Here is a 26,160-nt window from a genome sequence, read left to right on the forward strand (position 1 = left end):
CCCTTAAATCAGTTCATCATGGGTAGCCTGGGCCCAGACTCTTCTTAAATGTGGTCAGTAACCCCAGTGATAATGCCCACATATCTTTCTGTTTTAGAGTTATTTGCAGGTACAGCAACATATATAACATAACTCACAGAGCAAGTTGTTTTGGAGACTCAGAAAACTAGTATTCAGTTTCACAGAATGTTTTATTATCCAGCTATTTAATGGGAAAGTGCTCAATATTTTAGTCTGTATATCTTTGTAGTATAAATATCATAACCAAGACTACAAACAATACACAAATGTATCAAGACATAAGTTCACATATGTTATGCAGTACACAGCAGGAAGCTATATACATTGGGATATTTTCCGTATCAACACATAAATTACAATCTTTCAGAGTAATTGTGATATTTTAGAGCCTGAGCCAAACATCGTTGATTTTAATGGGAGTCTTTCCTTTGACTTGAAGGGTCAGATTAAAGCAGAGGTTCCCAAATGCTGGCATGCGTACTCCTGGGGGTATTCAAGACATCTCTGGGAGGTACACAGGAAAAATTGTGTAATGGTGGATTTTATTTATTACATTTTCATAATAGGCTATGCAGATAAATCTTTAAAACTCTGTGGGAATTTGTTCTATAAAATATGGTAGTTAATTTACTTCAAGATGTATCAGTGAGAACACAGATACACAAAGACACAGATGTACAGAGGCCTCACCCAGGACCAGACATAGTAGGCACGTACCTAGGGGTGCTAGCATTCTAGGGGCGCCTTACCTCTCTGAAATTGTGTGCAACACAAAGGTCAGCTATAGTCAGGGGAGGGGGGCGCTGAAGATGCTGTGCCTAGAGTGTGTAAGGTGTAAATCCAGCCCTGTCCTCACCTCCAATCACTGTACAGTGCAGGCTCAGTTGCCCAGCAACTGTCCAGTCTAACTTAGCTCAGAATTTAGGGGGATTTTTTTGGTTGTATATGTCACACTATAACTATATCTGTACATAACAGTGAATATGGACAGATAGCTAAAGACTGGTAGTGTTAAGAAGAACACACAAAGTATCAGTGATGAGAAGGGTAGGGGTACATGGGCACCTGGTAGATCTGGAAGGGGGTACACAATAAGAAAAGTTTGGGAACCTCTGGATTAAAGAATTATTAGATAATTGATGCAATATAACAACACCAAAAATCTTTCTTTATTCCTTTAGTGAAATTTTATTCTTCCTGGTGTTTTTGAACAGCAATACAGCTAGTGTGAACAGGAGGACCTGAAAAAAGGAAGGAAGAATGGGTTAAAAATTAAAGCGGGTCATAGTCATTTATGCTCATTGATATCTAAATTTAATCTGTTGCAGTTTAGAGGCCAGATCCTGCTCCCACTGATGCCACAGTAGGCAGAATGACAGAAAAGATAAACTAGTGGTTGGAATGCTAATGTAGGACTTGGAACATGTGGGTTCAGTTCCCTCTCCCTTTCCTAAGCTTCTTGTGTGACCTTACACAGGTCGTTTGGTCTTTCTCTGCCTTCGATCCCCCTCTGTAAAATGGGAATACTAGCACTTCCCTACCTCACGGGAGTATGTTGTGAGGCTAAAGACATAAAAGATTGTGAGGCACTATGGGAATGGGAGATACATACCTACTTAAACTAACGTAAATGTTGCCATAAATTTCATTTGCCCCTAAAACACACCAATGGAAGAGATGGTGTGCAGATCAGAAAATCCCAAAAGTAAAATAATAAAATATCTGACAGAGAAAAGATTCCAGCAGAATATACTTGCAGATAAAAACGGTGATCATAGATCAATTCCTTAACGGGCTGTATGTCAGGACAGATGGATAAACCAGTTCAGTCAGAATATGAATTAGTCTGTATCACAGCCCAGTACTTAATATAAATAAAACCTAAACCATTTTTTTATTACTATTTTGCCAACACTGATAATGGGGAATTCCACTGACCTACAAGTATATGACAGTGGAACAATAAAAGTGTCTGGACATACAGAGTTAGATTCTGCTTTCAGTCTCAGTATAAAACTGAGGTAACTCAATTTCCAACTCAGTGATTTGGGATCTGAGCCAACTTCCTTTATGCTCCGACAACTTCCATTGGTGGCAGTGGGACTTCGGGGTGCCTATGGAATTCAGGGTGTCTCTTTGTTGTAATTCGACACAAATTTTGTTTTGTTTTTGCAGCGTTTATAACTTTTTTATGATATATTTTTCTCATAAATTTGAGAATGAATTTTCTTCCAAATGTGATTTTGTGCTGTTTGGTTTAGTGCACATTTCTCAAATATTAATAATAAGCAGTAGTAGTATGGTATCACCTCAGAGCCCCAGTAATGGACCAGGACCCCACTGTGCTAGATGCCGTACAAACAAACAATAACAAGATTGTCCCTGCCCCAAAGAGCTTACAATCTCAGTGACTGACTTTTCCTCCACTGCAGGTTAAAGAAAGCTGTATAAACAAATTAGAGACAGGATGGGTACCAACATCAGTGAAGGAGTCTTTACTGCTCTGGGCATAGGCAAGGGAAGTAGCGGTGTGGGAGGTGCTGCAGCACCCTCAGCTTTTATGCAGTGCCGTCGGCCCAGCTCCCCGCTCCCCAGCCATTGGGGTGTTTCCCACACCTATGCTGTGTTCCCAGCCCTCCGCCCGCACTCCGCTCCCCAACCCCTCATCTCACCTGGGGCTTGGGTCCTGGTTGCCGGCCCCACCCCCCACTCCCATGCCTCCGCTCCCGGGGCCTGTCCCTCTCCCAGTCCTGCACCTGGGGCTCTGCTCCTGGGACACCGGCCCTGCTCCCCAGCTGATGTCCCCATGCCTGGCCCCACAGCTGGGGCTCTGCTCTTGGCCCTGCACGTGGGGTTTCGGCTGCTGGCCCCTGCCCAGGGCTCCGCTCCTGGCCCCACGCCTGCCACCAGCTGTGGCCTTGGCCCCTTTACCCTGTCCAGGTCCCCCCTCCCTGCTTCCAGCCTCTTGGTGGGGGGAGGGGGGCGGGGGAGCAGACAGGGATAAAGGGGCTGGCTTTCAGCACCCCCACTACTAAAAATGTTCCAGCAGCACTGGCTCTCGGAATACTGTTTCTGAGGCTATGTCTACACTAGAGATCCTACAGCAGCACAGCTGTACTAATGCAGCCGCACCACTGTAAGATCTCTCTTGTTTCCTCTCTATGCTGATGGGAGAGAGCTCTCCCGCCAGCATAATTAAACCACCTCCAACAAGCAATGGTAGCAATGTCGGTGGGAGAAGCTGTTGTGCACACTACCACTTATGCCACCGGCGAAACTTATGTTGTGCACAGGAGTGTTTTTTTCACACCTCTTTCACATAAGTGGTAGTATAGACATGGCCTAAGGCTGTATCTACAATGCCACACAGTTCAGACTTCGGGGTTGTGAATAGCAGTGTGCACCAAAGTGCTTTGCTGTAACTCTCCTAGGTAGACACAGAGAGCATGAACTAAAAAGTTCCTAGTTTGCAATACACAAACTGGGGACCTTTTAGTTTGAGCCCACAGCATCCTCTTACGGGAGCTACAATGCACTCTATTATTCACAGCCCTGTCATCCAAACAGTGGCTCAGTGTAGACATTAACTTAGTTAACAAAGCCACCAATAAATAGAGACTTATCTTGCTCCCGTTGAAGTTAATGTAACTTCCTACATGATTTTAATGGGGCAGGGTCATGCCCATAGAACACTAAACTTATTTTTGTGGGTCCCACTAGTTTGTCAATATTTTCTTATTTTTTAAAAAATCAAGTACTCTTACCTCTACAATTAGCAGTGCAATATTAATTGCAATTAAGACCAAAGCGTTGTTTTCAAACCACATTTTAATATACTCGTCACATCCCTAGGCAAAAGCAGATGAATAGATATTAACTGCAAAATTATTTTTGATTCCTGGATTCAGACTGCATGTTTATAACATGTCCCTGTTCAAATTTTATGCAACAACTTCCTACCAGGGATTTATGGGTTCTGATACTTACTCATTGGAAGGCAGTCACATTAACGCTGAGACTTTGGCTCAAAACATTTTCAAGTGTTTTTTTTTAAATGTATAAACCAGTTTTTAAAAGTAAATGACTGAATCAGTTACCTTTGCACCCCAAAATCCTGGGACTAGTGGCTGACCTAAGGGGGAATTTGCTTTTGTAAAAGCATATTGATGGATATGCAGTCAGGCATCCAATCACTCTACAATTAGATGCTTAAAAGAATATGTTTAGCTATTGCAAGTTTACTGTGATTCCCACATATTATTCATCTCAGGATGGACTTATATGACTTCTGGATCATTGTTTGTGTTTGTTATACCAGTCACTTCAATAATTAATAAACTGTTATATAGGAAAGAAGCTGAAAAGTAAAGAAGGGTCATTGTTACTGCAGGGAAAATGTATAGTGCAGGTCTCACACTAATATAAACTTCCAATCTCCATGTCTTTTCCTCTTTCCACTTCCCTGATTTTCAATAACAGTACGTGTACATATTCAGAAAACTGTATCTTGAAATAGTGTCAAGAATAAAGTTTTTATAAATTAAGACTGCTCAAAGATTTTCTGTTGAAATTGTTTTCCAACAGCAAATTGGATTTTTGATTAAATGAAAAATTTCATGAAGAGTTTCTGTTTTTCTTTCATTTGGGGATGAGGGGGTATCTAGGAAAACAGAAACCCAAAGAAGGATTTCTGTTGTTTTTGACTGAAAGCTTTCAGTCTCTGGCAGTTTTCAGGTAAAAAAATAATTAGTTTCAGTTGTCAAACCATAAATACATAAATAAAAAATATCTATTTTTGAACATTTGCTTTTTTGACAAAAAGTCTTAATATTCCATGGGGGAAGAATACTCTAATATATAGATGATCAAATATCATATTTGATCATCTATATATTAGAGTATTTATATATATTCATATACATATATCCCAGTAAATGACCTGCTATCAGAGTTAATTTGTGGCAACAGTGCCAACTTGATATGAAAAGAATGAAATATTGTCTGCCAGTTCCCTTTCAGGTGAAATTCAAGTTGCTGATTAGTATCTACAAACCCCTCAATGATCTTGGTCCCATTTGTTGCTGAAAATCTTTCTTTTCATGCTATACCATTCCAAACTATCTATGATTGACATGAGGTGCCTTCGGCTGTTTGTCTGAAGAATATTGCTCAAGAGCATAGGATTATAGTATTCTCTTTGGATCCTGCCCCTCTTGAATTTGTTCCCAATGTAAGATTATATGAGATCAACTTTGGGTGCTTTTAGGAAGTATGGTAAGATGTATCTCTTTGCTCCAGCTTTCTAATAACTGCAATCTGATGGCCCTAGACAAGCTTGTCCTTCTCTTTTATAATTAGCTAGTTCTGATCTATCTCTCTCTCTGATAATATGCTTCTTATTTTTCTGCTTGGGGTTCTTTAATTCTGTAAAGTGCATGCAGATGTTTTGGTGAAAGACAACTCCTAAATAGGTGAATACACTGCTGGCATGATACAAATAACAACAATGATAACAATTATGTGTTGCCATTGCTTTTGTTACATTCTTCACTCCTTTCCTGTATCATAGCTGTACTTGCACAGAGCACAAAATGGTGGATGGCAACAACTTCAGTACTGCACAAGCTACCAGTAAATGTTCTCTCATGACTGACTCACTCTGTGATGTTCCCAGCTCCTGTTATCCTGAAGTCTCCTCCTTGATCTAGAGTTTCCTGTGTGGTAGACTCCTAAAGAGTAACAACCACGCCAGCAGCCTGCCCAAGAATGTCTTTGCTTTAATTATGATGATCATTACTATTGTTTCAATTTTTGTAAAGGCACTTACGGTTTAATTAAGATTTGGAAAGAGTTTTCAAAATTTAATTTAGGATATGTCTACACTATAAATGTAAATTGATCTATATTAGATAAACTTACTGCCATTGCAGTAATTACTGTGGTGGTGCATATCCACTTTACCCTACTTGGGTTGGTGGTGCGTGTCCTCACCAGGAGTGCTTCCACCGACCTAAGAGAGCCAGTGTGGGGAGCTGAAAGCCTAGTCTCTCAGCTCCACCTTGCAGCTCCCTGCTGCAGCCCAGCTGTCCCACAGGCTCTGGGGCTCCTGGCAGGGTTCCCCACCCCCCGCACACTCCCTGTTCTCCTCCAGGAGTTGTGGGGAAGCCACCAGGGGCTTCTTGCCTCTCCATTCCCTGCCAGGAGTGGGGGAGAGCCACTTGGGCTTCTCACCCCAGCTCCCAGAGGATAATGGGGTCCACTCTCACCCAGCTCCCAGATGATAGCGGGGTCCAGCCACCCAGCTCTCCAGTGGAGCAAGGGGCAGCTGGGCTCTAGCTGTCCAGCTTTCTTGTCAATTTCACGGATTCTGCCTTACTTTGACCTAACTGTGTAGTGTAGACCAGCCCTAAGTTATGAAAGCTAGCTACTGTGGTCACTCAGGTAAAATAAAATTGGTTATTCCTTACCTTAGTATACACTTCATTCGCGGTGGCATCACAAAACCATTCCTTCCTATTAGATTTTGTACATGAACATGGGACCTGATTTGTGTGTTCTTTATTTTCATTCTTTTTCCAGTCTGTAGAATTGTGTCTTCCACAGCATTCCAGCTAGAAAAAAAAGATCCTGTCACTTTTAATGCCAAAACAAATAAAGAATGACATATTGTGCCCCCAAGGTAGACAGAATTATAATACAATAAGAGATAGTAGTAGTAGTAGTGTCAGTGATGTAGTTTATTCCTTAAAAATATGGTTTATATTGTCTCACCATTCTCTATCATGTAAGAATCCAATCTCTTTTCCAAAACAGCCATTGCATATATTTGTAATATTCAATGGCATGTATGGAATGTTCATTTTACATGTGTATATTAGGAGAGGAATATGTTCTTAAAATATATATTTTAAAGGAATTTCTATTTGGGGCACAAGGGTCATGACAGAACTACTAAAAATGTAAACTGGAAATGTTGTTATAATGTTTTTATTCCAGGCAAATGCCAAACATTTTGGCCATCACACTCAGCCTTCATCAAGGTTTAAATGTGAGCTAAGAAGGCATTCACTTTATATATTGTTGTTTATGCAGTCAAGCAGTAGAGGCACCAAACTGACAACAGGCCAGGGCACAGTGAAATACGACCAGAAAGAAAAGAGGAAAATCTGTAAAAATAGCAAAGGAAATAGAGTACACTTCCATAATTAGGGCCAGATTTCTAAGGTGTACAGGTCTGATTTAGACACCTCTATAAGAGCAAGATTTTCCAAAGCACTCACAACTCAGCAGCTCTTATGGTGACACTTACGGTAAGATTTTTAAGAGCTCAGCTCCCACCATGCTGAGTTCTTTTGAAAACCTGGCCTTTTATGTTAGTACCTAAATGAGAATGGAGCTCTTTTGACAATCCAGCCGTAAGGTTCTCATTTTTTTGGCAAAAAGCTAACCACTACCACAAAATCACATGGGTCAGCTCCAGGCATCCTTCCCAAAAACCTGTTTGAATATCAATGGTAGAATTGTTTGGAATGCTGGATTTCTGTCCCAGGGGAAAGTCTAATATTTCAACATTTGTTTTTATCCTAAAACAGTATGAAAAGTCAAAATTTAAAATAAAATAAAAGACAAAACAGTTCTGAAAAATTTCAAATTGGAAATGGCTATATAAGTGTCATTTTTGACACTGCACAATATTGATTCAAAAATTTTCAGGTTGAAATATCAACTCAAAAGGAAACGTCCTGTTTAGAATTTTCTTGTTGAAAAAAATCAGATAATTCAGTTAAAAATGAAATTTTCCTACAAAAAATTTTTGTCAATGAAAACCCATATTTTGCTGGAAAAACTTATCAAGCAAAAAGCTGTGATATCTTAGGTTGTGGTTGTGTTTTTCCAACAATTGTTGATGACATCACATAAGAGCTGGAAGCATAGTGGGGAATGCTGTCTTAGTTTATGATGATGTCAGCATCAGCTGTTGCTGAAATCAGGACTTTGCAACTCAGAGAAGGAAGAACAGATTTTCAAAGAATGTTTGTTTTAAAATGTATCTGCAATGCAAACAAACTTGTAATTTTAAGGGTAGATACTGCTGTGATTATTTGGGATCATAAATCATTGCTTATCCTTTGCAAAGAACTTTGTAGTTCACGTTTTAAGCAATTTATCCCATGGAAAATGATGCTGCTATTAAGGACTTCTAACAAAGGAAACTGTTCATGTATCGCCATGTAATGAAAATGTTTATGAATGCTCTGAAATATTAGTAATAAAATGTTGATATGCAGGACTAATGTGGCTTTAAGTTGCCTCTGGCAGTCAGGGCTGGTGAAGAGAAATATAGCACCAGCAGGTGTTCTCACATGCACTTGGACACTATGGTGATGAGTATGGTATAATGCATTGGAGAGATCAGCATTGCCCCTGAGGAAGGCACATGACAATTCCCATATGATTGCTGCAACAGTGTGACCCCAGCTATACCCTCTTACAGGTTACAGTGTTCAATCCTCTCCATGCTGGAACACCTCCATTAGACAATGTGCATGGGGTTGAGGCCACGGCCACATCCTGCCCACATCCTTTGTGGTTTCTAGCATTGGCCAAGGCATTAGAGAATTCTTGCCCTTATGCCCAGGGGCCTAATTAGACCAGTGTCCTACAATGATTGGGACTGTGCCTGCCCCTGCACAGGGTGGCAAAGCAAGGATGGGGAGTCCTTTTGCACATCTACAGAGCTAGTACTCTCAACCCCATAGACATCCAAGTTTTCAGTTAAACAGTAGAGAATATATCTACTTACATCTGACACCAGCTGCCATGCTATATAAGCCTGTAGCTAAACAACAGTTTTTTTCAGAATGCTTTATGACATAGACTTTTCATGTGATAAAAGGTGATAGAACATTTCTGGGGTGGTGATTTTTCAATTTTCTGCTTACAGTATGCTGCACAGCATTCAGAATATCCCACTCATGATCTCTTCCAGTCAGATTTTTGTTCCCATAGTTAGAAATAACTGCATCAATTCTGTCATTCCACATAATCTGGACCTGTTAATACAGAGCATTTACAATACACACTGGTTGATTTAAAATAAACTGCTCAAAATATTGTATTATTTGTATGACAGTGGTGCCCAGAGGCCCCAACTGAGATCAAGGCCTCATTATGCTAGGCACTGTACAAACATGTAGTGAGAAACAGTCCTTATGCAGAAGAACTTTAGTCAAAATAGATGCCATAGGCAAAGGGTGGGAGGGGAAACTGTGGCACGAACTTCAAATGACTTGTCCGAGATCACACAGCAGGTCAAAGGCAGAGGCAGGCGCATCCTGCTCTCCAGTCTCCCACTACAGTGCCCTATCAACTAGACCATGTTGCATCTCCTGAGTATGTCTCCTTAGAGTTCTGATGAAAGAACATGTATGTCAGCAGCATGTTGTGTACTCTAGTTTTCATGAAAGGGCTCAGGGACCTGAAACCTGGACATTTCTGTTGTGGAAGGAGGCCCTCAATGTTTCCACTTTTGGGAAAGGGGATACTGCAGTCTGTGTTTTTAATTTTACTGACATTCTGCTTTCTCCAAGAGCCAGCATTGCTTTGGCCTCTTTACCATATGTGAGAACAGCTGCGGTCACGGGAGCAACAGAAAAGAAGAAAGCAAAAATGAGAAGATGAACAAAGTGACCCAGTGTAACAGCAGCCTCAAGTGCAGGGGTGGCCACATGCGGCTCTTCAGAAGTTAATATGCGGCTCCTTGTATAGGCACCAACACCAACTCCGGGGCTGGAGCTACAGGTGCCAACTTTCCAATGTGCAGGGGGTGCTCACTGCTCAGCCCCTGGATCTGCCACAGGCCCTGGCCTCACTCCACTCCTTCCTGCCCCCTCCCAAGCCTGCCGTGCCCTTGCTCCTTCCCCCTTCCCCCCAGAGCCTCCTGTGTGCCAAGAAACAGCTGATTGGGAGGTGTGGGGAGGGAGGGGAAGGCGCTGATCAGCGTGGCTGCCAGTGGGAGGGAGGCGCTGGGAGTGGGAGGCAAAGCTGATTCATGGCTGCTGATGTATTACTGTGGCTCTTTGGCAATGTCCATTGATAAATTCTGGCTCCTTCTCAGGCTCAGGTTGGCCAGCCCTGCTCTAGGGCATTGGAGTGACAGATCACAGGGAAAAGTTACACAGAGGGCATGAGTAACATATGATGACATGTTGTAGGCTGTGGAAACATTTCATTACAATGCAAGCAAATGATAAGTCTCTCTCTGCCACCCCACCCCAATTAGCCTATTCATTCTGCAGACATGGTTGAAGCTCTGCATTGTGAATTATAGCATGTTAGTCTAATTTATTTTAATACCTGAGCAGCATTACAGTTAGGTTGAGATACAATTGTATTTGCTTTACTGCTGTCTTTAAAATAACATACACACACACACACACACAAAATTCCTAAATCTATCATATCTGTTCAAATATTACAATACAGAAAATTATTCTATGACAGGCAGAACTCAATCAGCATTAATTACTGGTTAAGAGGCAAATTCTGGTGCCATGGAGAGACCCACATGCAGCAGAACTGATGCAGTTCTACTGTATAGTGTGGGGATAGGAGCTGGCTTTGGAAAACCTGCAGAAGAGCCTGCACCCCCTGTGCATTCTGAGCCTAGTTTTGTGGGGACTCTGTTTGCATTCCCATGCAATAGAGTTTAGGGAGTATGGCCAGGAGAGGGAGGAATCAGGACTTCTGTATGGAACCACCAATTACTGCCCTCCAAAGAGCCGCAGTGCTGAAGTGAAGTGCATAAACTACTATATGAAGGTACAAAACTGTGGAGTATCAGGTCAACAGTCTGTAGCTGCTGCTTCCTATTGTTAAAAAAATGAAGGTATGTAGGAGTCAATGACAGATACTGGGGAGAGAGGTGTGTCCTAAAGCCCATCCCTTGCACAGTTAGGCACCTCGCTAATGTAGGGAGGTGCCTATTTCTGCTTGTGATCCACAGCTAGTAAGCATCTCCTGGAGTCAGTTTCCTAAGCCATTTTTGCAAGAATAGCAGCACTGCACACCTAACTCCACACAAGAAGGCTGGGAGGTGGGGGGAAGAGAAATGAGACAGGCTAGGGGACACCTCCTTTATAACCTTCAGTCCAGGGAACTTACACACCATGGCTGTCAGATGGGGAAGAAAGGGGTTTTCCACCCTCTATGTGCATGCCCTAACCACTAGACTATGGGATGTTCTGATATGGGGCTTGCAGAGGCTTTGTCTACACTAAAGGGAAAAGTCGATCTAAGCTACACAATTTGAGTTACATGAATAGCATAACTCAAATCGAAGTAGCTTAGATCTACTTACCTGACTCCAAAAGACGGTTCCCAACTGTGGACTGCAAGCTGTACCTAAATCTGGGACTTGGGTGCCCAAATCCCTTTGTGGATCTGGGCCATAGTCATTGCATAGAATTTTGCATTCACAGATATGCTGGCTGTGCTTGCATTTAAAATAGAACCTAAGTTAACAAATAGTGTAATTAATTCATATATTTTACACGTCATGGTAACAATTACTGTTGCTATAAATTGCAAGATAGATGCAGTTGTTACATAGTGGTTAATTATATCATTCACTTTAATAAAGCTCATTACGTACGCTAATTATCTAATTACAGCATAATTCTTTTATCATTTTTAAAAATACATTAATTCCCCATTAACAGGCATTGGAATTTTACAAAAGGTCTAACAGTGGCAGTACTAATGTATTGTACATTACCTACGCATCTTATATTGCGTAAGAGAAAATACCTTTTGTCATGTGAACTATTTTAGGACCATCCCATCTAACACTGTTCCATATTTTCCCCCACCCAGTCATGATCTTGCAGAAACACGTGCTCTATGTGGTCTTTAATTCAGCCAATATGTTCCCTCTAAACTGGGATAATATAAGATGCACAATAGCTCTATGGTCATTGTTTACACAGTCTTTGCTTGGACAGTGGGATTAAATACTTGGTACAGGGCAGCCTGCCCCTTTAAGGGCCAATGGGACTTGTGTCAGTCAGCACTGTTCAGTTAGCCCCACCCCACTTCACCTGTGCTGGGTGTTGGATTTAAGAGGAAGGAAGCCCAGCTGTGGGGAGCTGGCTGGAGAGGTGGGTATAAATGAGGCAGAAGCTAAGGAATGGCTGTTCAGGAAATAGCAGGGAGCAAATCAAAGGGGGGTGGTGAGATGAAAATGAACCTGGAAAGGGCAAAAACTGAGCCTTAGGGTGGGCAGAAGAGTGCCTGAAATTAAAGGAGAGAAGACAGACCCCTTGGGAAGGATGGGCTGTGGCAAAGACTTTGGGTTTTAGATTTGGATTCCCCAGAGGGGGTGGACTCTTGTTAATGATTTAGTTGGAGGGCAAAGTCACTGCAGCAAGTCAATGGCATGTTGAGAGCAGGCTGAAGATCATGTGGGGAAACTGGGGTGGAAGTGCTACAGCCGCTGGTCTTGCTGCAGGGGGTTCTCTAGGATGGTGAGTCATGTAACAATACCTGTGATTTTTCTAAGGGTCAAATACCAACGCTGCTGGCCTGTATTATGAGAAGTTGAATTTTATGAGGATAGACCCGTTGGCAGCAGCCAGAGGTGTGCCATGGATCCCCACCCTTCTGTCTCTTCCTTCCCACTTCTGTATACAGCAGGAGAGTCATAGTTACAGGAATGTGGTGCCTCCCCAGATGTCTTGGAATGGGGATAGCATCCAAGCTAGCTGATGGCTGGAAAGACAGCAAGTGAGCCTTTTCCCAGCCCAGCACCGGAGCTGGCTGACATCTCCGAAATGGAGATATCAGCAGGGAGTGGGCCCATCGGCTCACAGTGAAAGGTAGTGGGGTTCAGGGAAGCTGACGCCTACTCAACCCACACTCACAAGTACCTGTATCATTTCCTTTATGACATTGGGGGAAGGGATAGCTCAGGGGTTTGAGCATTGGCCTGCTAAACCCAGGGTTGTGAGTTCAATCCTTGAGGGGGCCACTTGGGGATCTGGATAAAATCAGTACTTGGTCCTGCTAGTGAATGTGGGGGGCTGGATTCAATGACCTTTCAAGGTCCCTTCCAGTTCTAGGAGATAGGATATCTCCATTAATTATTATTATGACAATTCCTGCATCCCTTTTTAGCTCACGTTGGGCAGATCTATTGGTGCTACTGCTGACCATAATCTCCTTGGCTCCTTCACAGGAGAAGGCTCTATGGAGAGTCCACGGAGGAGGAGGCAGGGAATTAATTTGCAGGAGAACCTTCCAAATCTGCCAGGGTTCCAAGTGGCTTTGTGTCCCCTAATGTATCAGCATGAACATACTTGGGCATAATAAGTCCAGTGCAGAGCTCCCATCTCAGTGCATAACATATCTTTGTACCCCATAGGGATCGGCCCTTAATAATTTTAGCAACAATTTTAAGTTAATAACAGGCCTATATGATAGAAAGTTTACATACCTCTTCTTTTCTTATATATATTAGCACTGGCATTGCAACTTGGATACCAAACAGCAAGACTATGAGTCCCAGATACTAAAAAAATCAAATACAAATAAATATATAAATAAAAATTATTGCACAAAATAACAATGCATGGAAAGCTGCTTCATAAACTGAAATCTGATCAACCATGCTTATTATTTAGATGTATTCCAATAAAAGCAAGGAAATATGTTCCTATAAAAGCAATCTGAGAGCAAAATGCTTAGCTATCACTGCTGCTGCCATTCAGGATTAGACCATGTCTATACATACAGCATTGCAGCAGCACAGTTGTACTGATACTACAGCGCATCTAGTGAAGATACGCTATGCTTATGGGAGAAAGCTCTCCCGTCAGCATAAAAAACCACCTCTGTGAGCAGCAGAAGCTATGTCAGTGGCAGACGCTCTCCCATTGACATAGCTCTGTGCACAAAAACATTTATGTTGGTGCAACTTATGTTGCTCGGGGACGGGGGGGTATATTCACACCCCTGAATGACATACGTTTTGCCGATATAGGCTGTAGTTTAGACATAGCCTTAGATATGTCCCTCGGCCCGCGCCGCTTCCAGCAGCTCCCATTGGCCTGGAGCAGTGAACCGCGGTCGTGGGAGCTGCGATCGGTGGAACCTGTGGACGGGGGAGGTAAACAAACCGGCCCGGCCCACCAGGGACTTTCCCTACACAAGCGGCATCCCAAGTTTGGGAAACACTGATGTAGTAGTTGCAGTATATAGTGCCATTCATCTTGAAAGCATTGTGAAACACAGGATGAAATCCAGGCTCCTTTGAAGTAAATTATTATTTATTGGTATTATCATAACAGCTAGTAGCCTCAGTTATGGACCAGAAATCCACTGTGCTAGGCACTATACAAACTTAGAATAAAAAGACATAAGAACAACCATACTGGGTCAGACCAATGATCTGTCTAGCCCAATATCCTGTCTTCTGACAGTGGCCAATGCTAACTGCTTCAGAAGAAATGAACAGGAATGATCCATCTCCTATTGTTCACACCCAGTTTGTGGCAACCAGAGGCTAGGGATACCCGGAGCATAGGGTTGCATCCCTGACCATCTTGGCTAATAGCTATTGATGGACCTATCCTCCATGAATGTAACTATTTTTTTTAACCCTACTATAATTTTGACCTTCACAACATCCCCTAGCAATGAGTTCCACAGGTTGACTGTGCATTGTGTGAAGAAGTACTTCCTTTTGTTTGTTTTAAACCTGCTGCCTATTAATTTCATTTGGTAACCTTAGTTCTTGTGTTATAAGAAGGAGTAAATAACACTTTCTCCACACAAGTCATGATTTTATAGACCTCAATCATATCCCCCCTTAGTCGTCCCTTTTCCAAGCTGAAAAGTCTCAGTCTCTTCTCATACGGAAACTGCTCCATACCCTTAATCATTTTTGTTGTCCTTTGCTGTATCTTTTCCAATTCCAATATATCTTTTTTGAGAGGGGTGACCAGAACTTCATGCAATATGCATGGGCATATCATGGACTTATATAGAGGCATTATGATATTTTCTGTCTTATTATCTATCACTTTCCTAATGGTTCCTCGTATTCAGTTAGCTTTTTTGACTGTCACTGCATACTGAGTGGCTGTTTTCAGAGAACTATCCACAATGACTCCAAGATTTCTTTCTTCAGTGGTGAAAACTAATTTAGACCCCATCATTTTATATGTATAGTTTGGATTATGTTTTCCAATTTGCATTGTTTTGCATTTATCAACAATGAATTTCATCTGCCATTTTGTTGCCCAGTCACCCAGTTTTGTGAGATCTCTATGTAACTCTTCGCAGTTTTTGGACTTAACTATCTTGAGTAACTTATCATCTGCAAATTTTGCCACCTCATTAGTTCCCTTTTTCCAGATAATTTATGAATATGTTGAACAGCACTGGTCCCAGTACAGATCCTTGGTGGACACCACTATTTACCTCCATTCATTCTGATAACTGATCATTTATTCCTATCCTTTGTTTCCTGTCCTTTAACCAGTTACTGATCCATGAGCAGACATTTCCTCTTATCCCATGAATGCTTACTTTGCTTAAAAGCCTCTGTTGAAGGACCTTGTCAAAGGCTTTCTCAAAATCCAAGTACACTGTGTCCCCTTGATCACTCTTGTCCACATGTTTGTTGACCTTCTCAAAGAATTCTAATAGATCGGTGAGGCATGATTTTCCTTCACAAAAGTTGTGTTGACTCTTCCCCAACAAACTGTGTTCATAAGACAGCCCCTGTGAGTTTTGCCATTGACTTTAGTGAGGCCAGGATCTCACTTTTAGTAATTAATCATAACAACCTTATGGAGACTGGCAGTTAGATACATGTATTATCATCTCCATTTAATAGATGTAAACAAGTGATGCAAAAAGGCTAAGATGCCTTAGTCTAGTGCCATAGACTGAGCTGGGATAAGAGCCAGAATTAGAACTCAGGAGTTCCTAGCCCTGACTGGTGTGCCTCATTGATGTTTGTGGTACTCTACTGACAAAAAGGATATCTCTCTGCCTCAAGGTTCTTATAGTATAAATTAGATATTACACAAAAAAGGATAATAAAAAAGGGGGCAAAAAAGGAATATAGGAGCATGAATGTAACAAAAACATAAACTGTGAGAATTTAAAATTATAGCCCAATCCTGCTGAAATTGATATGTGTCTTGCCATTAATTTCAATGGAAGCAACTGAGTCCTTAAAGCGCAGATATCAAATATGAGTACTAGTTACAACCATAATAGCCAAAATAACTGCTAGCTATTCTGTATTTAATCATACTTGGTGTTTCCATAATGTAGCTATATTATAGCCATTTGTGTCTTCAGCATATAAGTTATCTGTCGTGAAACACTCTTCATACTTAGTGTGATATAAATCTAATGGATGAAATCCTCATGCCATTGTATCAGTGGGAGTAATATCTGCACAATCAGGCCCAAAGACAAGATTACATGAAATATTCTTGTTTTACAGGGACTCACCATAAGGCTTGCTTCACATATTCTTAGCTTGCTATTTGTGCTGTGTGATCCCCTAAGTTACATGGTACTGTCACTGCTTCCTGATTGGATGAGTCCCAACATGTGAAGAGCTTTCAAGATGGCCACATGAACACTTTCAGTGGGAATAGTTTTACTGATACTCATTTACATGAGTACCTGAAACACTGATACCTGTGACATTTTCCCTCCTTGCAAACATTCTTGTGAACGAAAACACTTGTGAGAAAAATTTATACTGATGCCAATTTGCAATTTAATTCAAAATGATGCTTGTGAATACTTTTGTTCATTATTCCCAACTCTTGTTTGTATGGATTGGATATGATCTGAACTTCACAGGACTAAACAGGCTTCCCTTCTGAGCTATTGGGAAACCTCATTCCAGAATTCTCTTGAAAATGTATGTTGAAAGTGTGCAAAGTCAATGTGCATTATGCTGTTGTTATAAGCCTGTATATTGTCCTGTGAAAATCCAGCAAAGAAATAGTTAAAAAATGAAAACTTCGTTTACTGTTTAGTCAACATACCTAGACATAAAAACAAATTTTCCCCTATTTTATTCTGATCTGAAGTAGTTGATATCAAAATGAACTTGTCCAAGATTTTATATATATATATATATATATATATATAATTTACCATGACATTCTATAAATGACTATAACTTATATTTTTGTAGCCTGCTTAAAGCCAACAGAAAACTGATAGAAAATAGAGAAAACACCATTTCGGTCTGAATTTGACCAAATCTATATCATTGCTGTTTAAAACTTCAAGAATTTTTAGAATGAAATATAAATAATCAGAATGTACATCCACATTTGAAAAGGAGGGATATATTACTGCATTATATTATCTTCACAGCATCCAGAGCATCTTGTTGGGAGGGAGAGCTTTATAAATAAATTAAAACAAAACCATCCCCGCCCCCCCCATGAAAATCAAACTTAGATTGTAAGCTTTTTGAGGCTGTGTTTGTGTAAAGTGGCTAGCACAATGGGTTCCGAATCCCTGATTGGGCACTGATTACAATACTAAATACACTGATTGTAATACTAAACAAAAGATCAAAACCAGAACCTTGAATGTTCAAACCTTTCGAGTTAAAGAGATTCATTTTCAAATCTCCAGCTATAGGCCTGCCTGCCCCTATAGTTTTGGATCTAAAAGAGGAAGGGGCCTATTTTCTGATTCCAATTTGGAGATAGGTGAAATCTTATGGGAACAGTTGTTGGTATTTCAGCCCAAATTGGTGGGAATCCCATGAGAACAGATTATATTGTATTATTTTATTTTATTTTATTTTATTTTTTTAGTTTTGGATTAATGGATTTTGAGACCTGCACTCCAGACTTTGGTGTTGTTGAATCTGAACTGTAACCTTAGTCCTGATTCAGCCTTGAACTTCAACTCAGAATCACAACCTAAAGTTAGTCCAGATTAAAACACTAGTTCTAGCAGTGATCACATGGGATGTTAGTGCATGACAAACTAGATTCTACAGATTCACACACTGGATGGCTACGCACTAACTCACCATGTAGAAAGCCCCGAGTCACAATTTGGTCTCTCCTTGCTCCATAAGTAAAGTCAGCTGCTCCAACTCTTTTCTTGACACAGTTTACTTTCCTCCCCTCACTATCTCAGCTGTACTGCCCAGCACATCAAAGAGGTCAGTGTCAAAGTTCTGCCTTTTTCCCACCCACTCGCCTCTGAATAGCATCGGAGGGGAAGCAGCAGTGCTGGGGCAGTTGCTGTGTTCTGCAATATAAGTAGCCCACATAGGGAGTAAAGTCCCTTATTTCTCCATAATCTTTGGAGTATGAACATAGACTGGGCTCACGACCCATTAATCAAGTCCAACCACATTCTTAGTAGGGCATTTATTTTGGAGTTCAGACAGGCCCCAATATATGCACAGGGGTCTGCTGTGTAGACCTCTCTAGGCTCTCCCTACTGTTTCACTGCATTATCTACTTCCTTTCTCTAATGTGAAGCTACAGAAAAAGCAAAGGCTCCTTCTTAGATTCTATCATCATTACAACATCCATAAATTACTATAATTTGAAATAAGCCCTTGTATGCACTTCTGCTTCTGTGCAAAGCTGTGTTGAAAATATAGCCTATTTGTAGATTATAAACCAAAAAGGGACTATAGTGATCATCTAGTCTGATCTGTATAACACAGGTCATAGGGCTTAAGGTCCTTAAAGTTCACAAAGCAATTGCATGTTGCAGTGTTACAAGTGTAGTGTTAGTAATTTTGTACCTGAGGCCTTTTTTTTTCTTTTTTACCTCCAACTGTTTTTTTCTGTCTATTAGACCAGCTGATTTAGTATTTCTTAGGTCTACTTCTAAAGTTGTGAATGTCAGCCTGTCAAGGAAGGCCCTTAAGCAAGGAAGCTTGGCAGATGGCACACACTGCTAGTGAGTCAATAATGCTCTTCTGATTCAAAGGGCGCCAGCTTCCTTAAAGCAGAGGTCCATGGACCCCAGGGGGTCCACAGACTATGTCTAAGGACCCGCAAAAGGTTGCCGTTACCATAGAACAGTGATTTTCAACCTGTGGTCTGCAGACCCCTGGGGTCCACAAACTATGTCTAAGATTTCCAAAGGGATTCACACCTCCAGTCAAAATTTTTAGGGGTCTGCAAATGAAAAAACGTTGCAAACCATTTCCTTAGAGGGACAGAATTTTGACCAGCCTGAAAAGAAGAGACTATTGAAGTAGCTGACAGATGTGGAAGAAACCACTCCCAGGTTGGAATTCTGGTTATACATGGGAAGATACTTTTAACCTGAGCAAGGCACAGGGGGTGGAGTTGGGGTAGTGTTTAATTCTCCAATGCCCTGTACTTTGCACCATTGTATTTACACCTTCCAAATCTGAATTCTCCATTCACACTAGCAATATCAGTTTACATTCACTTTTCACAGGTATGAATGACTACATTGGGTCCAAGGCAATGGAGAAACAGGCCCTAACTAATTAGCTGTAGTGGGAATTGCCCTTCTAATCACCCATCTCCTGAATGCATGTTGTATGGCAGAAGTGCCCGACCTTTTCCTCTCGTGCCCCACCCCCCTTACCAGTAATGGAATCTGTCAGAGGGCAAAGCTGGGAGTGGACCAAGGGGAACAGTGGAGTTGCCTCTGGGGCTGGAGCTGGCCTGGGGGCAGCTGGAGCTGGTGCTGGGTTGGGCTGGGGGTTGAGCAGAGGGCCAACTGGAGCTGTAGCTGGGGGCAGAGCTGGGCTGCGGGCAGAGCAGGGGGATGAGTGAAGTTGTGGCTGGGGGCAGAGCTGGTCTTGGGGCAGAGCAGGGCTGGATGGCACTCCCGCCCTGCCCCCTGTGGGGGCTGGCCTGGGCCCCACCACACGCCCCCCTGAACGTTCCTCTGCACCCCCCCTAGAAGGGCATGCCCAATAGTTTGGGGACCACTGTTGTATGGGATGGTAAATATTTCAATTACTCCTTCTCTTCCTATGCTTGCTAGTCTTCACTTTCAGAAAGGCAATAAAGTGAGCACTGCTATCTCTGCTGAGCTTGTCCCTGCTAACATAAGTCAAACTGTAAGCCTGCCCTGCGGAGTCTGCTGTGCAGCACACAAGTGCTTCATCTCATCCATCGAAGCACTGCACTAAGGAGAGCTGACTCCACAGAGCATCACAGCTTGCTGGGCAGGCAGATTATTGTCAGCAGGAGGAGCAATAGTTTAGAGCAGTGGTTCTCAAACTGTGAGTTGGGACCCCAAAGTGGGTCATGACCCTGTTTTAATGGGGTCGCCAGGGCTGGCTTTAGACTTTTTGGGGCCCAGGGCTAAAGCCAAAAGGCCCAGGGCTAAAGCTTCCATTAAGCTTCAGCTTCCATTTTGCTTTGCCCCCATCTGCCTGGGGCGGCAGGGCTCAGGCTTTTGTGCCCCTGTCTGGGGTGGCAGAGCTTGGGCAGGCTCAGGCTTTGGTCCTCCCTCCTGGTGTCGTGTAGTAATTTTTGTTGTCAGAAGGGGGTCCTGGTGCAATGAAGTTTGAGAACCCCTGGCTTAAAGTGAAATTTGATTGCCCTGTTGAGGTTTTGTCTGAGGGACATGGACACTTTTTCTTGAACAGTTCCAAGAGCACATGCAATAGTATTGCCAATTTACAACTGAAGACAGCATCAAGTAATAAATTAAAGTCAACAAAATGTAAGGGTTTAAATGAACGGAATGGATTCTCCTCTGACAGCTAGCTGGGATGGGGAGAGACTTCTGGAGCAAACTGTATTTACATGTACACACCTACTCTGCATAGATATCCAGCAGATAGAGAGGTGTTGCTCAAAATAATCAACTTTGGCTGGTGTTGGGTTACAAATCACTTTAGTATTGAATGCAGGGGTAGTGAAATGCTGTTACCAATGTTGTTGGCATTATTGTATGAATACAGAGAAACAGGACTGTGCTCAACGTGTCCCAAATGAGGGGGTCACTCTCAGATGAAAGGACCTCATTAAACCAGGGGCTCAAATGCCAGAACCCTGTGAAAGGCTTCCTAGGGGGCCCCAGAGTGGTTTAACCTGTTCCTCCCCATTGTTCAAAGAAAGAGCTAAATAGGCTTCATTAGGAGCTTCTTAGTTATTTTAAATGCTGAATCAGAGCTGAAATCAGTTGTGGTGGGACTGTATTTCTGCCCAGCCTGCTGAAGAGCTAAAAATTACTAAAGCCTGGTCCACACTAACCCCCCACTTCAAACTAAGGTACGCAAATTCAGCTACGTTAATAATGTAGCTGAATTCGAAGTACCTTAGTTTGAACTTACCGCGGGTCCAGACGCGGCAGGCAGGCTCCCCCGTCGATGCCGCATACTCCTCTCGCCGAGCTGGAGTACCGGTGTCGACGGCGAGCGCTTCCGGGATCGATCCCAGAAGATCGATTGCTTACCGCCGGACCCGGAGGTAAGTGTAGACCTACCCAAAGAGACTGATGTGCAGCGGTCACAGCAGAGAGACAGGTGGCAGCAGAAGGTGGCTGACAGTTGGCCGGTGAACGAGTGAGGCGGTGAGCAGAATGAGAGGCTGGAGAAGCAATGAGGAACCGCGGTTGGTGGGGTGACCACGCGGCAAGGAGCAGCGGCTGGCGGGGCAGCCAGCCAAAGCAAGTGATCGGCTGGCGGTGCCAGCAAGGTTCCTTCTCCTCTAGGTGGGAGGTGAACTCACACAGATGTGCTCCTGAACCCTGAGTCCTCTCTGACCAAGGACAATAACTGTGAGTGAGGTATGGTAAGGGAGCAGAGAGGGGCACAGAAAAGGAACTTTTGGTTGTCGGACTCAAGAACATGAGTTGGAAGGCATTGCCCCACGCACTCTGGGGTGGGTGTCCTGCTCACAGTTTTATGATTATGAATCCCGCTTGTGGCATTCTCCCTAATTCATGTCGGGTGATTTTCCTCCTTTCCTTAAAAGTTTCTTTTCTACACTCTGTGTTTGCGAGTGGGCAAGTATTACCTCTCAGAGGTACCCAGGGGTGGTGTGTAATTTCCCCAGGTTACTGGGTGGGAGCTCGAGTTGGTTCTGTGTTGTATTGTTGAAAAGGAATCCCTAGATATTGAACCTGGTCCTGGTTGCTGCTGGATCCACCTGGCAGAAGAGTTAAACAAATAATCTAGTAAAATAATCTGGCCTGGTAGCAAAACTGACAACGCAGTTGTTTTTTTCCAGTATTTTCACCACAAGATGAACCTATAGTGTTAAAAGGGTGGCAAAATGTACAGCATACTGTAATTCCACAAGGTGTTGCTGTAAGTGGGTCTTTTCAGGAAGCAACCTTTATAGTCTGAAACTATAAAGGAGTTTTACAAATTGCTTCAGGGGCTAGAGGCATTTTTCCCCCAGAAAAGAACTTACTGATAATAAACCAATGATGCAAATGTACCTAACGGATAAAATTTGCAATGTTCTGACATTTTAAAACCCATATGCTTAATGCTCACTAGTATTGTGACTTGATAAAAGCAATTTCCTGCAGTTTATTCTCATCTGGTAATGTCTTCTCTTATGCCACACAGCTCCTCACATCATGATTTCTCATCTTATATTCACTTTCCTTATCTATTTCTTCAGAGCTTCACACGTGACACAGGCAGTTGGTAGAAAATAAATAATAATATTGGGACACTCTGTTCCTGTAGTACGTTCATTGACTGTGCTTTGCAAATTAACATCTTAAATCTGGAGTCATTTTATAAGACTGTACTTACCAGAATTAGTAACCATCTGATTTCTTCAAAGCTTCCTAGGAATCCCAAGAATGAAATAAAAACAATGATGGATCCAATGCCAAGCAACATATAAGAAATGTATGCTACCAAGTGGTTTTCACCTGTGAAAGCTGAAACAAAATGAATTCAGAAAATGTGATTTTTTTCTTAGTAACCTTCACTTACAAAACCTCTGCCATTAAAACGTCTTCTTTTTAAAAAATTCATTGTACCAACTTTTTTAAAGCCATTGTTGAATAGACGGAATTAGTGAAGTCACCAAATGAAGTTATTACCTGCACTGCTAGATCCGGCTAAAGAGACAGAGATCTGCTTTCCTCCTGAAATTTTGCTAACTCCCAGTATTGTTCAGAGGAGGTATATACTCACATAAAAAGTAGATCCATTTGTGCGAGTTCAGTCTGATACCATAGTACAAGGCACTGTGGGACACCCAGAGTTGTCCAGCAGTACATCAGATGTAAACAAGGATATATATATATAGTAGAGTTGTGTGAACAGTTCATAGTGAAACCAGAGGACACTCACCTGCTTATAGGTTTGCTGTGCACTCAAAATTCATGCTAGATTCACAAACTCTTTGGGCATGGGTCCAGTCCTCCTTAATTGGAGGACCAGAACCAAGCTTCCATTTATATTTTATCATCTTTGTGGACATGAGAAGATGGTTGTGATTCCACCCTCCACCCCTCTACATCTTCAGTGTCTTGTGTCAGAGTTACTCTACATGAGTTGTGGTTCCTTGGCATACAGACAGCTCTTAAAGGTGTGGCTCCTCACAGATGGGAAGGATCCCTATCTCAAGAAGTAATTCTGAGAGGGACTACAGGAGTGTGGATATGTGCTTTTTGCCTGTGGGGAGAAGGCAAAATGGTTGGTGCCAGCAATGCCAGCAGCAGGAGGGGAGCTGCCTTTATACCGTATTGCAGGAATAAGGAGATGTGGTTTTGTTCTTTAACTGAGCTTGTTCTCATATAATTATTCTGGGGACTCTGCCTAGCTGTGCCAATCCACTGACGAATAGACCACAAGGTCACATAATGCTTTTCAGGGGCAGCTTGCTTTCCTCCTCCCTATCTTAGATCTCTAGGGGTAACCATTTAGATCAGTGGTTCTCAAAGCTGGTCCGCCGCTTGTTCAGGGAAAGTCCCTGGCGGGACGGGATGGCTTGTTTACCTGCTGCGTCCGCAGGTTCGGCCGATCACTGCTCCCACTGGACACAGTTTGCCACTCCAGGCCAATGGGGGCTGCGGGAAGCGGCGCCGGCCAAGAGTTGTGCTGGCTGCCCTTTCTGCAGCCCGCATTGGCCTGGAGCAGCGAACCGCGGCCAGTGGGAGCCGCGATCGGTCAAACCTGCGGACGTGACAGGTAAACAAACCGGCCCAGCCTGCTAGGGGCTTTCCCTGAACAAGCGGCAGACAGGCTTTGAGAACCACTGATTTAGACCACTCTCTGTCCTAAAGGCTGACATGGGGGGGAGCCATCTAAGATTAACTCTTTCCTTCCCTTCTTCCATGTCTATAAGAAAGGTTTTTGGAGTTGTTCTGTGACCTTCAAATCACCTCAGTGCTGATGTCTGGGACAATGCAGTTGGCCCCTTCCCCCACATTCAGCCTTTGTGGAGGTGATTGCTCTCCTCCCAGTCTACAAAGGAAATAGCTTGTGAACCCTTGAAGATCTTTCCCATGATTAAAGGTGTGACAGGGGCTCAGGCCTGGTCTATACCTAAAATTTATGTTGACCTAGCTATGTCGGCTACATTCACACCCCTTAGAGATGTAGTTAAGCTGACCTAAGCTCTGGTATAGACACTGCTAGGTCGATGGAAGAATACCTCTTTAATTGCTGTTCTAAGGGTCTATGCTACAGATTTCTTTCTCCCACTTTGATAATAGATTTGTCCAACATAAATTACAGCAAAGTTAATACATTGCATTTTAATCCAATACTGCCACCTTGTGAAGAAATCCTATAATTATTTCTGTTGTTAGCGTGTGTATGTTTTGCTAGTCATGGAATGCAGAAAAAAATATCTATTTATACTCACATAAAACAGTGAATAAATTGTTTCTGTCAATTAGAAGCCACATGCCGAACATCATAAGCATAAGACCTAAAACCTGAAAATAAGATTTTTTTTTAAATTAAGACAGTTGCTGAATAATATTTACCAAGTTATTTAACTTGTTAAAAATAAATCAAGATTCTTACCAAGAAAATTCCGTTGAAGATGCTTAGAAAGTATTTTAGGATTAATATTTTATCTCTCGGTTCCATTCTCTTTCTTTTCTGAGTTTTTAATGGCTTTCTGCAAATATAATTATTCATTCAACACAAATCATTCATTCAATATAATCAATGAGATAAGTAACTCCTTAGGTATATGTCTGAGTACATTTCTATAAATGTAAATATTTAAAACTGCTATTTTGAGTTACAAAGTAGCAGCATCATCAGAGGTGCCAAAATGGCTGACACGTCATGACTGCCTTATAGCTGTGATCAGTCTTACATTTTCTTTTTCAGTCTTTTCTTTCTACATCTGCAAAGACTTTTTGGAGCAAGAGGGATGAAGGTGTGTGTATCGAAGATGTCAGTTATGGTACTGCCTGCTATACACTTACACAGCACCACTGTGATCATGAAACTCCCGCTTGGCTGCTGCTAACACTGTAGGTACTTTAACTCACTCAGCATCTAACATTCCACTGTAAAAGTTCCCTAGATGCCTAAGTTTTGGACCCAGGGGCATGTGCACTGCTTCCCTATTCTAGGTGTTTGGAGGCCTATCTCTCATATAAGCTCCGGAGCAAATCACAAACCAGGGGAAGACAGGCATTTGGCCACCTAAGTCATGTGAGGGGCCCAATCTGGTAGGTGGTCACTGATCACACCTTCCATACTGGGTCCCATTCAAAATCTGGCCAGAGGAAGAAGTGGTATTATTGCCTACTTTATAACTTTTAGCCACATGGTTAGAGCACTCACCTGGGATGTTAGAGATCCAGGGTCAATTCCTCCAGAGCTCTCTGCAGAGGGGGAGAAAAGATTTGAAAAGGAAGTATCCCTTCTCTTCCTGTAGCAGAAAGGGGGTAATTGAACCTCACTCTCTCACATCCTATATGAGTGGGCTAACCACTGGGCTACAAGTTATGAGGTGGGTAAGGACTCCTTCTGTAGCTATTTCATGTGGTGCTTAACTCATGCCCTCAAGAAGTGGTTTAGGCATCTAAGCCATCCCATTCCAGGCAATGGATACCAATTTGTGATTACATACCAATTTTGGTACCTATTTCTATGAGGGAGTGGGGCTTAGCATACACCCCTCTCGTTGGCAT

The 26,160-nt window shown here is 42.4% G+C and overlaps 1 protein-coding gene across 1 annotated transcript; it reads right to left on the bottom strand.

Annotated features, from left to right (window-relative positions):
- Positions 1-929: 929 nt before the first annotated feature.
- On the bottom strand, positions 930-26,160 carry TSPAN19 (tetraspanin 19). Its single transcript, XM_034767291.1, has 7 exons — positions 26,100-26,160; positions 22,802-22,932; positions 13,514-13,588; positions 8,964-9,074; positions 6,489-6,632; positions 3,786-3,869; positions 930-1,262 (listed from the first exon to the last, which is right to left on the bottom strand). The coding sequence occupies exons 1-7, from the start codon at positions 26,158-26,160 to the stop codon at positions 1,191-1,193; spliced, it is 678 nt and encodes a 225-aa protein (XP_034623182.1). The 3' UTR covers positions 930-1,190.

The sequence above is a fragment of the Trachemys scripta genome, chromosome 1 (assembly GCF_013100865.1).
Source record: "Trachemys scripta elegans isolate TJP31775 chromosome 1, CAS_Tse_1.0, whole genome shotgun sequence".
In the NCBI taxonomy this organism is placed as follows: domain Eukaryota; kingdom Metazoa; phylum Chordata; order Testudines; family Emydidae; genus Trachemys; species Trachemys scripta.